This window comes from Leptonychotes weddellii, chromosome 7 (assembly GCF_054177405.1).
Source record: "Leptonychotes weddellii isolate Sample4059 chromosome 7, ASM5417740v2, whole genome shotgun sequence".
Lineage (NCBI taxonomy): Eukaryota > Metazoa > Chordata > Mammalia > Carnivora > Phocidae > Leptonychotes > Leptonychotes weddellii.
Genome location: NC_138375.1, coordinates 30,854,544 through 30,866,830, shown reverse-complemented (window position 1 = coordinate 30,866,830; position 12,287 = coordinate 30,854,544). Strand labels below are relative to the sequence as shown.

The 12,287-nt window shown below is 42.7% G+C and overlaps 1 protein-coding gene across 4 annotated transcripts in view; it reads right to left on the bottom strand.

The window, feature by feature from the left end:
* GHR (growth hormone receptor) overlaps window positions 1–12,287 on the bottom strand; it is a 233,673-nt gene that overhangs the window by 94,297 nt on the left and 127,089 nt on the right. The window contains exon 1 of one of the 4 annotated variants that reach the window (XM_081826074.1): window positions 3,952–4,029. The exons of the other annotated variants lie outside the window; for them this stretch is intronic. Within the exon in view, the coding sequence (XP_081682200.1) occupies window positions 3,952–3,976 (25 nt within the window). The 5' untranslated portion in view covers window positions 3,977–4,029. Of the gene's footprint in view, window positions 1–3,951; window positions 4,030–12,287 lie in introns of those variants that run through there. 4 annotated transcript variants of the gene reach the window in all.

Here is a 12,287-nt window from a genome sequence, read left to right as displayed (position 1 = left end):
TGAATGTGTTTGTTTATGCAAAAATAGTTACTTTGACATCCATGTTTATATAAAGAGATAGCTTCCCTTGGCTTAACCCCCTCACATCCTTGGGGAAACAGAGAAAGCAAAGTAAAGCAAAAACAAAACTATACTGACTCATTAAATAAGCATTTGCTAGTTGCCTACTCTACACAAAGCACTTTACTAGCTGCTGTGTGGACCTCAGGACACGGTACCTGACACAAGGCATTTGTATCCAAGAGAATGACAACAGGGAATCATGCCGTTGAAAATTTAAATCCAATATTGATTTCTATCAATGTTTTTACAGTGTCTATTGCTTTGTAAAAATAGATAATGCTTGCATAATTAACTAGCTAAATTTTAGTAAGAATGATGTCCCCCCCACCCCCAATCAGGCTTTGCTTCTCAACTACAAATCTGTAACAGAACTTTGAGGGTAGAGGCCAGGTTTTCCACTGCAAACTGCTTGGCGTTCATGGAAAATCTTAGAAATCATTTCCCTTTTACCATCGCCTACTGGAGGGCAGCTACTACCCTTATTAAGCAGACTAAGGTATCTCTATCAGTCCATCCAGCTTGTATTACTTCGAATTTGGTTAACAGAAGTTTTCTGAGGTTTTATAAATCTGTAGGGAAGGATGTAAAGGAGGCTCTTCAGTTCAGTTGGGGCCTTGGTCTCACAACCTGAAATAAAATGCTAGCCTCCCCCACCCCCGCCATTCTCCAAAAAGCCTTCTTTTTTTTATTTTCACCGACTTTAATGAATTTTGGCAAAGGTGTGAAGATAAATGTTTTCTAAGACATGAGTGAATGCTGCATCTTTAAAAAGAAAATAATAGGAAGCTGGGTTAGGCATTCACCCAGAAAGCACGACTTGAACAGCTAAGGAAAGAATCCCCTGGATCCCTGAAATGTCCATACCATCTGGTGCAGGAAAACAGAAACTGCAACATTAGAGATTTATTCATTTGGGTGAGTCATGGTCCCCTATTAAAATGCTCTGCTCATACCCCTTATCATATTCAGAATACTCAACAGGTTATGCCTCCGTGTAAATTATTTTATCTGATTCTTTCCATGGGCCATCAGTTTGGGAAACACGTAACGAGGTTTTGAGGTAAGGCTAAGGTAGGGACCTCTTTTGGGAGGGCAGGCCTGGTTAGGGATGGCAAAGGGATGCCCTGGCAGCAAGGATAATGGGAGGGTGCTGAGCCGGGCAGGAGACTGGAGAGACTCTCAAAAGAGACAGGTGTGCAGGCCTTGAGATGATGAAAACAACTGTGCCAAGGGAACCCTGGGCTCCCTAGCTAGCATGTCCATGGTTTGGTGCAACAGCTCTTGATGTGCTTGCCCCACCCCGGGGGGTTAACGGTGGACACCGAGGGATAGCAGGAAAGACCCATTCTCATTCCTCATCTTCCCTCCCTTCAGCTGCAGCGAAAAGAACATCTCACTTGTAGTAAACATGAAGCCGTTTAAAAGGCAAAGATCCTACCCACTGGTTCTGAAGGAGAAAACCTAACCCGAGAAATGACAGAACAAGGTCCATGAGAGCCCTTTGCCTTGTACAGGGTCAAACGTTCACTTGGTGAACCAGGCAGCTGCCGCTGATTTGACCTAATGCGGAAAGCGTCTGCCCCATTTCAGGGCCTTCTAAGTGCTGTCAACAGCCCGCACGGATCCTACAGACAACCCCGGACAATGTTACGGCTGTTTCCTCGCCTGCCAAAACCCCTTCAACTTGCAGGGCTCCCTGCATTCTTTTAAATCAGGGCTGGGAGCTAGCGCTGACGGGGGATGATTCAGCTCAAGTGTTTTTCATTTTGATTACAGAACTGTAGATTTGCCTAATGTGGAATGCTTCTACAGAGTGCCCCTGGAGACACCGTGAGGTGGGTGGCCAACGGGGAGTTCTCTTCCGCTCAGATTTTACTGAGCTGAACTGGAAAACAAGTTTCGAGGCTTACATCAGGGAAATCCACTGTGGTCCCTGCAACACACCCACAGCAGTATAAAGAAATCCAACACGGAGGGCAGGGAGTCCTTTTACTCCTGCCCTCCTGGGAGCAAGCGGCTGTCAGTTCGTCAGTTCTAGGTATGGGTTCGCTAGGTTTCTTCTTCTTCCTTCTCCTTCTTTTTTAAAATTTTATTTATGTATTTGAGAGAGAGAGAGCACACGCAGGGAGAGAGGCAGAGGGCGAGACAAGCAGGCTCCCTGAGGAGCAAGGAGCCCAATTCGGGGCTCGATCCCAGGACCCTGGGTTCATGACTTGAGCCAAAGGCGGACGCTTAACTGACTGAGCCACCTAGGCGCCCCCTCTATGTTTCTGATGCTGCAAATCTTTAAGTTACCTGTTGGGATGTCAGTAACACGCCCCTATTGTTATGAGTAACACTGATTCTTAATATGAAAATTGCCTATTTTAGATGCTGGTTTATAGTCACATTCCCCACAGTAGAATTTAAGCAGCAGAAACCCAGGTACAACTTTGTAATAGAAACATTTTAACATTCTATAGTTGGTTTGCAATCTCAATATGTGGCAAAACCTGATGAACTGTGGGTGCGTTTAGGGAGACAGTAGCTCTTGAATATCGAATGGATTTGTGTTTCCACATCCTTGACCACATCCCTATCACACTGCCAACACAGCAGTCTTCCCATACCACACACTAGTCTTACGTTATAAACTTTCCCCACAGAAACACGTTTTCCTTTCTGATTTTAATTTTAAGCCTCTTCAAATGGTTACAGATAGACACTTCTGGAATCTGTCTTTTTATTATTTTGAAACATTATGTGTCAAAGTAGAGGTTGTCTGTAGCTTATTACTTCGGTTGGTTGTGTGTTCAGAATAGAAAAGCATATCCATATGTGGACTGGCCCAGCTGTTGCTGAGGTTAGAGACTGACTGCTTCTCGCTCATTTTCACCTTCTCATTTTGTCTCCCTCAGCATCCTAGTTCCACCAACAAGGACATCAGGCACGCAGCATGCTCCCAATAAACATTTATAAATGAATGAATGAATGAATGAAGTAATTGATTAATGTTGCCTTTCCCTTCCCCATCTTCCCAATGACCTGCTGATTCCTAGGGTCCCCGAGCCATTTCACACATGTTTTCACCTCCAGCTGGCCCTCTCTGGCTCTGATGTTCTTACCTCCATTTCTCTCCATCTGAACTTAATGGTCTTGGGTTTCACTGGGTCTTGCCAAGTAATGGAACCAAATTTGGTGATTTGCCATGTTTAGTTCGGGGTTTTGAAACTTGTTACTTACTCTAAGAATAATAACTCAAAGCAATCTTCTCCACCTTAAATTAAACCTCATGCATGGGTAGCTTATCAGTTATCTCACACGTAGTACAAACGACTTTTAAATATTCAGAATGCACTGAAAGACAGAATTAAAAAAAACCTACACAAGTACATATGTGCAGGCATACATGTATGTGAACACACACACACGGAGAAAGAGAGGAAAGAGACACTATAGACTATTTTTTAAGATGATGTAATAATCCACAGTCCAGAACTTTTACACTTAAATGCTAAAACTATAAGCTGAGATATATTTTGTCTCATCTCACAAAATGCTAAAATAATATGAAAACAACAAGAAAAGATGACAACTCTGAGAAGAAAGGGAAAGCAAACGCAAACTGCTGAGTTTTCTTCTTAGTCAAGGGTAATAACATGAAGACTGAAGAGTACAGAATAAATGTAGTTAATAAAACCCCCAAGTCTAAAGTCAATGGGACAATAAGCACAATCTCAAACCAACGATGACTTCAAACATTTGAGATCAGATGAGTTTGATCCCAGATCCTGGGAACATGAAATGGACCAATAAACTCCTGATTATTTGGGAGGAGTTTTGGAGGACAAAAACAGAAGATAACACAATGTTTGAATAGGCTTAATAGGTTGATTCTTAAAGCTATACCTTTAATCTCAGTCTCCTGCAACATTCTGGAATGAATTATTAGATGGTTTCTGAGTACCTAGAGAGGAAACAATAGGTCACCAACATGGATTCACTAAGAACAAATCATTATAGGAAATGTACTTCATTTCCTCTCATGGAAGACTTATCTGATTGTTGTTAGAGGAGTGTTGCTCATCTCATGTTTCTCATTTTCAGTGAGACCAGTGATGTAGTCTCTCATGATATGTTGTAAGTGGAATATATTACTGTGGCCTGAATAATTATAAAGATAAGTGAATTCACTGACAGTTAAACAAATGACCCAAGAAGTTAATTAGAGAATCCTGAACAGCCCGGGGCACAATCTTTAAGGGTAGGTTACGAGGTTTTGAATTTGGTTTTGTATAAAAGCTTTGGTAGAAGGCCAAAAGAAAAAAAGGCATGCATACAGATTTACCAAATCCATAAATGAAAGAAAATTGGTTATGCTGTCATGGAGGAAAAAGGAAGAGCAGAATTTCCAATCTAAAAGATCTCATTAGATGCCATTAATGGGCTAAAATGAACTAAAATTCTCTAAAATTAATTTGGAGAAGATCTAAAAGTCCTGAGTCTGAATTTGAAATTCTCCTGCAAAAGGACAGGGCACTCCTTTTTTTTGTTTTTGCTTTTTAAAGATTTTATTTATTTATTAGAGAGAGAGACAGCAAGAGAGGGAACACAAGCAGAGGGAGTGGAAGAGGGAGAAGCAGGCTTCCTGCCGAGCAGGGAGCCCGACGTGGGGCTCGATCCCAGGGCCCTGGGATCATGACCTGAGCCAAAGGCAGACGCTTAACGACTGAGCCACCCAGGCGCCCTAGGACAGGGCACTCCTTATCACCATGTGCCACTCCTGACCTCCAGCTGGCGGCTTGTGCTATCATAGAAGCCTCCCTGACACCCCCGGACACTGCATCAATATGATCCTGACTCAAGGCATCATCTCGATTTTGAAGACGAGATTCAAAGAAGACAGAAAATTATTACTATTTTAAGCATATACACTGCAACACTGAACATCTTAGTCTCCCTGACGCAGCCCTCTTTGGCAAAGAAGAAATCCTGGCAAGGAGAAAAGACAGGTTCATACCCTTCCTGGAAGACTGGCGCTGAGCCAAGGGGTTGCTCTTCCTGGGAGAGTATAACTCACAGTAAGGGGCAGACAGGTAACCACAAAGCATGATGGAGATGGTGGTGGGCTTGGGTGGGGAGAAGAGGCAATGGTGGATGGGGAATATGGTCCACCTCCAGGGGAAGGCATGCTGGCCCTTGTCTAAGCGCATCATCTTTAGTTAGTTGTGGTTTCCATGTCCTGGGAAGGGGTTTGTAAGAACAAGTCAAGTCTCTGTTTCTTTAAAAAAAAAAAAAAAAACAGCAGCAAAAGCTATCCCCCAAAGTTCATTTTCCCAAAACAGAGAGAAGGGAGCAAAACCTTTGCCCCTGAACAGGAAGACCAGGCAGTTGTGTTTGCACAAGTTTCCCAGGGAGGAAGAAGGAGGGATCTGGACCGGTGATAAGATCACAGCTTCCAGCCTGAGTGGCCTTCCCTGACCCTCTGGTCTTGGGAGTTCTGGACCCAGAATTCAGGTCCCTTCTGGGTTTGACAAGGGAAAAATAAAATAAAGCCAAAAACAGAAAGGGGGAAAAAAAAGAAAACTTTCCCAAGTGACTGATCTCTGCTTCCCCTCATTCCTTCTGTCTTTAGTCCATCCATCCCCTGCTGTAATTTGGAGGAGAAAACACTTTGGTAAGATCCCTAATATTCTCATTTCTGTGGCATCCCAGCCTTGGAGACCATTCTCAGAAAAGCATAACACCTTCATGGGATTTGTTTCCTGCTTTTGTTTTATATTTATTTGTTTTCAAATTACATATGTTTTTCAATATATTCTAAATAAAAGGAATCCTGCTTAAGAATTTGGCTTACTGGGCTTAAAAATAAGCCCAGGCAGAGTTCATTTTATCCAGAAGGGCCATTTTTTTTTTTTTTTTTAGTGTGCATCACCTTGGGGTTCAGTATTAGAAATGGTGAGACTGACCTCAAGTATTCGATAACAACTCAATATTTTGCCTCTCTACCTTTTTCCTCTTTCCATGTTATTTATAAATCATTTTTTCCAACAAACTTATCTGCTATACCCAGTGCCATGTGTTTGGGCTTTTTTTAGCCATACATTTTGCACCTTCATTCAGCTTTGGCTGTAATCCCAGGCCTCGGGCTCAGATGTGCTTCATGGCCTGGCACGAAGGGCCCTTTGAGGTCAGTGGGGCCTTGTTAGGAGGGGTGAAGAGCAGGGAGCCTGGAAAGACACGCCAAAGGCACTGAAGGCCCGAGGGGACAAGCTGCTCTTAGATTTTGACTTCCATTATGTTTTCATGCAAAAGGTTGGTGAAGACAGGTGGGCTTTGCATAGTGAACTCACCTAAAAGTGTACATGACATTCCTTTTACGTTCATCCTTTAGATCCCAGAGTTCAACTGTCCTATACTATGACTGAGCCAACTTCCATCTACCTGTACAAAGAGATCCATCCATTAAAAAGTTAAGCCCATTTCTTAAGAAATAAGCTTCCTGATTCATAAAGCCTGTTACTACTGGACACATGTATACTTGGCTCTCAGAAAGCTTGGCGCCCTCCAAAGAACACATCTCTTCTCTTCTTCTAAACATTTTCGCTGAAAATTCTAAAGTTGTGAGGAAGAGAAATAGGAGGCAGAGGTGGTTTGGGAGGTAAGCAAAGTGGGAGCAGGGAAGGCAGAGGAAGAACAAAAGATCCCACCAAACCGAATGACTTCTGAGCTCTTTTTCTGTAGTTTTATACCAATAATAGCTTATATCTATTGACCATTTTTGTGCCAAATAGGCTTGAAAGTTCTTCACACAGATCAAATCATTTAATCCTCACAATAAGCCTGTATGCTAGGCACCATTATCCCCTTTTACATATTGAGGAAACTGAGGCACAAAGTAGTGAAAGTGGTAGAGACAGGATTCAGATCCAGTCTATTCTCTGAACCACTCTGGTTTATCGCCTCCATGTTCTACGGATGCCTATGATACTGGGCAGGTTAACACTGGAGGCTCAGATGGCGTTCTCTGCCTTTCAACCTTACTCACTCCACCCCTCCCGCCTTCCAAGTTTGTTACAAAGATTACATTTGTACATTTATTTAGTACTTTATTCATCAATAAAATAAAGATATGGTTATTCCTCAGAATCCTGAAACTTCAAATGGTCGAAATTTGGGGGACGAAGTTTTTTAAATTTTGATTTTTGTTCAAAGTAAGCTATGACAACAGTAAAAAACTGAAAAAGTGTGCAGCGAAAGGGGTATAAGGGTGTGTGGCTATAGTTCTTACACCCTGCAAGCTTACCAGTGTTGAGCTGTAGGAAGGAAGCACAGGAACTTGCATGGAACATTCCAGAACTAGGGTCGGATAATGACTGACTGCCTGAAACTCATCCTTCAGCTATCAAGTCAGATGTGCCCTACACCCGAAAACTCTCTCTCTCTCTCTCACACACACAATTAAATGAAAAACAGTATGTCATTATTTACATACGCATTTTTGTTTTATAAAAGGCTTAATCTAGGATTCCGTTAACCATGCTATGCCAGGGTAGTGCTTCTGTATAGTTTATTTATGAACCTGAAAAATCATAAGAGAGAAAACCGAATTGAGGAAATCATCGCATTGGAGTTCCTATCAGAAAGGAAGGCAAGCAGCTTTCATGCAACCCCATGCAAAAGCCGATCCAACCGACAGCTACTGAATTTTGATTAACATGGTTTTCATTTAACTATTCATGGGTTTCAGTGTTGCACAAGACTGTTTAATTGAGCCACACACGTCAGGTTATCCTGGGTTTACAAGGGCAACTGAGGCTCACAGTTTATTTACCTCGCCAAGGTAGCAAAGTTTAAAAATGGCAGGAGGGCAGGGAACCGGAATCCATATCCTAATTACTATTCTTTCCATGCTACACTGTTCACACACAGGGTACAGCGTGGGTCTAGGACTTGAAGAAAATTCTCTTAGCTACACGAGTCTGTATTTTCCATCATTACAGGGAAAAAAGGCAGTTCAGGGGTGTGTGTGTGTGTGTGTGTGTGTGTGTGTGTGTGTGTGCATGCATGCATGCACAGGTGTGTACACATTCCAGTTAAGAAGTTATATAGGTTGTACGACAATATTCCAATAATAATGGTCATCTGTGATGGTAAGAAAAATACCAGCCAAATGAAATCTTATATTATTTGTGTTCCTTAAGAAAAAACTATATTAATAAAAGTCACTTACCAAGACATTAACAATCAAGGATAAAAGAAGAGTGAAAAACCACCACCACAAAAGGGGTAAACTCATGCTGGTCAAGTAACCATGAAGGATCCCGTGGGGGATGAGATACGTGCATGCACACACACACACACACACACACAGTGTGAATCAGTGTTTGGCCTAGGAGTTCTGTCTGCTAGTTCATATAGATAACTACTTAGTTTCCTCAAAGCCTGCAGGAGTATATGGCATCTACCATGTGATATCTAGTCTCAGCTTTGCATTTGCTGTTCTCACCTCCTACCCAAACTTCCTCACCTGTCAAGTTCTCTGCTAAAAGATTCTGGATGCAAGAGTACTACAAATGAGGTATGGGGATCATGCAGAGACACGCTGATTATTAAACATTCATTAAAGAAAACCTGAATGATTTTTACTATGAATATAGTACCAGGAGACTTAATTTCACTTCCCATGAAAGTTATTATTTCTTTATTACTCACTAGAGGATGAAACAATCACCCTGCATGGAAGCAGTTGGCCATACATTCCAGAGTTCTAGTTCTGGCTTGGCCCCCGGCTGAGTGACATACCACAGTCTTCTCAAACTCTCTTGACCTCAGAACCTCCTGGGTAAAAGAGGGCTACTTCAGGTACCTCACAGGATCTCGGAGGGACACAAGGTACACATATCGCCTAAGTGTCCATTACACTGTTAATGCTGAGTTCACGTCAGTGCCTTTCACCTGGTGACTGGAAGCTTCTAAACTGTAATGATTAAAAAAAAAAACCAAAACTTTCATTTATTGCAAGATTTGGAAAACCCAAAGGATGGGGGAAGTAGGGATGAACTACCTTCTTTTGCAAGAGGTGGAATTTGGGTAAATGATAGAAGAAATGGGGAGGAAGAGGCAAAAACATCCCAAGGATCATCTTTTGCAAGTAGATTTCTGAAACCTGGGAAAAAACCCATAAAGAGATGGTGGGGTTACTATAGAGCTCTGCTCTAAATGTAAGATGTGTGCAAACAGTGTCCAAACAGTTTTAGGCTAGCCTAATGATTCCTCTCATACCTGTGGTCTGTGGACAACCCCATGGGGACCTGCACTGACCCCTGTGAGCTCACCCGCTCAGACTTCTCAACTGCTGGTGCTCCCATTTAAATATTTTGCTGCTTGTCAGCACCTCCACTAGAGGGCAGCAGGTGGAAAGAAGCGATGTCAACGTGGATTAATGTGGACGCTTGGCAATAACAGCTGTGGGGGGGGGGGTTCCAAGCGCTGGGGGTACAAGGGGACAAGTTAACTGAGTGGAAAAGATGAGAGCCTGCGTAATTAGTGGTTTTCCGTTTCTAAGTGAAGCCAGGGATGGCAGGAGAAGGAGTTCAGCATTAGTAGGAAGTTGGAGCAAGGTTTCCCAAACCCGTAATCTTTAGACGCATGTTCGAATTTTCCTAAAACAAACAGAAACATATAACATGCAAGCAAATTTCACATCACTCCAGATCTTCTGCCTCAGAAGCTCGAGGTAGGGAGCTTATGAATCTGTATCTTTCAAAAACTTCCCAGCTTATTCTGAGTAGCAGCCAAGACTGGTTCCCTAAGGATGTCTGAGGTCCCTTCCAACTCTCAGAAGACTAATTTCACTAACAACAAATACGCCTAAGGCAACCTTCCAAATAATGGTAAACCTGTCTATCCCTCTGTCCTTAGAGAAAGAAAGGACAGAAGTAACCGAAACCTCTAGCCTGGACCGCCTTTCATGGTTTGCAGAGTCCTATCATAGACACCTTCTCCCTTAACCCTCGAATCCTCACAATAAGCCTGTAGATAGGAGGATTTAAAAACCCCATTTACAGTTAGGGAAACCAAGCTGCAGCAAGGCTGCCTTACGGTGGTAAGTCTAGAAGCCATGCCTGTTGACTACAGTTCATTCCACTCCATCATAGCAGGCTGTGCCTTTTCGGTTCTGTTCTTAACCTGGATTTGTAAACAATCTTTTCATCAGATGATTTAGTGGAACTCTAAGAATGATGGCCAAGTCCAAGTTACATGCAGAAGAGAAACAGAGACAAGACAGGAATAAGAGAAAGCTGGGATGGCAAGTCCAACAGACCATCTCTAACTGTGTCTTTTGGAGCTCCAGGAAGCAGAAGGAAAGCAGTCAGTGATAATCTGTGAGCAGTAAAGATGAAAGAGGGTGCGTGAATCAGGGCTCATTACTTCTGTGGTCGGCCTGCCCCATGAAAGAGCACAGTGATTTCGTAAGAGTCTGGTCTCAATCTGATTCATACCTCTCAAAGTCTTTCTGCTGTTGCCCTCTCTGCCAGGAGGGTGCCACTCTGCCTGCACTTTAAGACATTTCCAACTTTTCAGTGCCTCAAAATAGATTTTCGAGTAGATTCCACCAACTAGGTCTAATCTACGGAGGAATGCAAAATGGAGCGGAATCTTGCATGTTGGCCCTACTCTGCCAGTAACTGTTGGAATCTCGGGGAAGTTACTTAACCCTTTGGGCCTGGGCTTTCCCACCAATAACCAGAGGGTTGGTGCTGCAGCTTCTAGACAGACCATGAGGATAAGTTAAGTGTCGAATCATTTTGGACTGGTTTCTAACATTTAAGACCTAGGAGATTCATATAAAATTGCAGATCAACTTTGGGGTAAACCCCAGTGAGGAACAAATGGGGTGGTTTTCCATAGCCCCTTCTAACATACTAGACATTATCTATTACTCTTACAGTCTATCATCTGCCTCACCCACCCTCATGCTCTCTGCAAACACACACATACCCTGTAAAGAGAAACCCCAGGACAGCAGGAGTTTTTTATCTTTCTTACTCACGGAGGCACTCCAAGCACCTAGAACCGTGCCTGGTACATAGTAGATGCTCAAAAATATTTGTTTGAAGGAACTCGTGGCAACTTTATGAAAAGTATAGTTTTTTTCAGGTGAGGGAAGCAGAAGACAATCCTCTCAACCCAGAAATAAGACGTGAATATATCCAATAAATTCCTGATTTATAAATCCTAATACAGACTTGGTTTCCATGAGCTGCTAAGTAAGGACTATCAATATATAGTTATGCTTATACAGTGTGTTTGGTTTCTTATACATATAGCCACACTGAGATTAAAAAATAATGTCGGTCAAGTTTTCACAAGGATTCTGAATGTACCACAAGATGCACCCGCCAGGTGTTTGTCTCACCTGTAATGCTTAAACAAACAGCACGGCATGGTTATTCTAAAGGCATGTGACAGGTAGCTCAGTATGTGGAATGTTCTATATTAGTGTAACCTTAGATATGAAGATTGATTTCTCTGGTGGTAAAAGGCAGGTCTTAAGACCGATGAAATCTAATCTCACACCAATTATATTAATTTCAACAGCTGGCTTTGCAGTTACCACACTCTCCCATGCTTCTTTGAATAAATGCTCATGGATGGCTCCCTGTTCGCTCCACCAGCCTCTCATTCTCAAAGCGGTGGAGGGAGAAGTGACAGGACACATTTGCTGGAAGCAGTCAGATGTGACTGCACATTCACGGGGATTTGTTAGCCGATGTTGAAGTCGTTGCGTTCCTCATAAACAAGCATGAGTGACAGGCTTTAAGGGTGATCTTCCAAAACAAACGTGACTCATAACCATTAGTGAAGCCTATGCCACAGCTAACAACTCTTGTTCTAGCCGACCCACGAGGACCTCTGGAACGTGCAATAGGTGACTTTTCACAGGAGAGGTTGAGAGGGGGAAAATGCTGCAGCCTTTCATGCAAATGTGGCTCCACCAGGCACACCAGCTTTCATACGGAGTTCCCTGGTCCACGGCTATTTAATTTAGAACATCTTGGAATAAGTTTGGAAATTCTGGTACTTTTATGGTGGTCAACCCTAGCTCCTTGGTACTAGCAGGCGATTATTTAGGCAGAATTATTTCTATCTAAATATACAATGTCAGATTTAGAGGATAAAACAGGTGTTCATGACGCTGAGAATGTTTGCTTTTGAGTCAACAGACCGAAAATGATCAA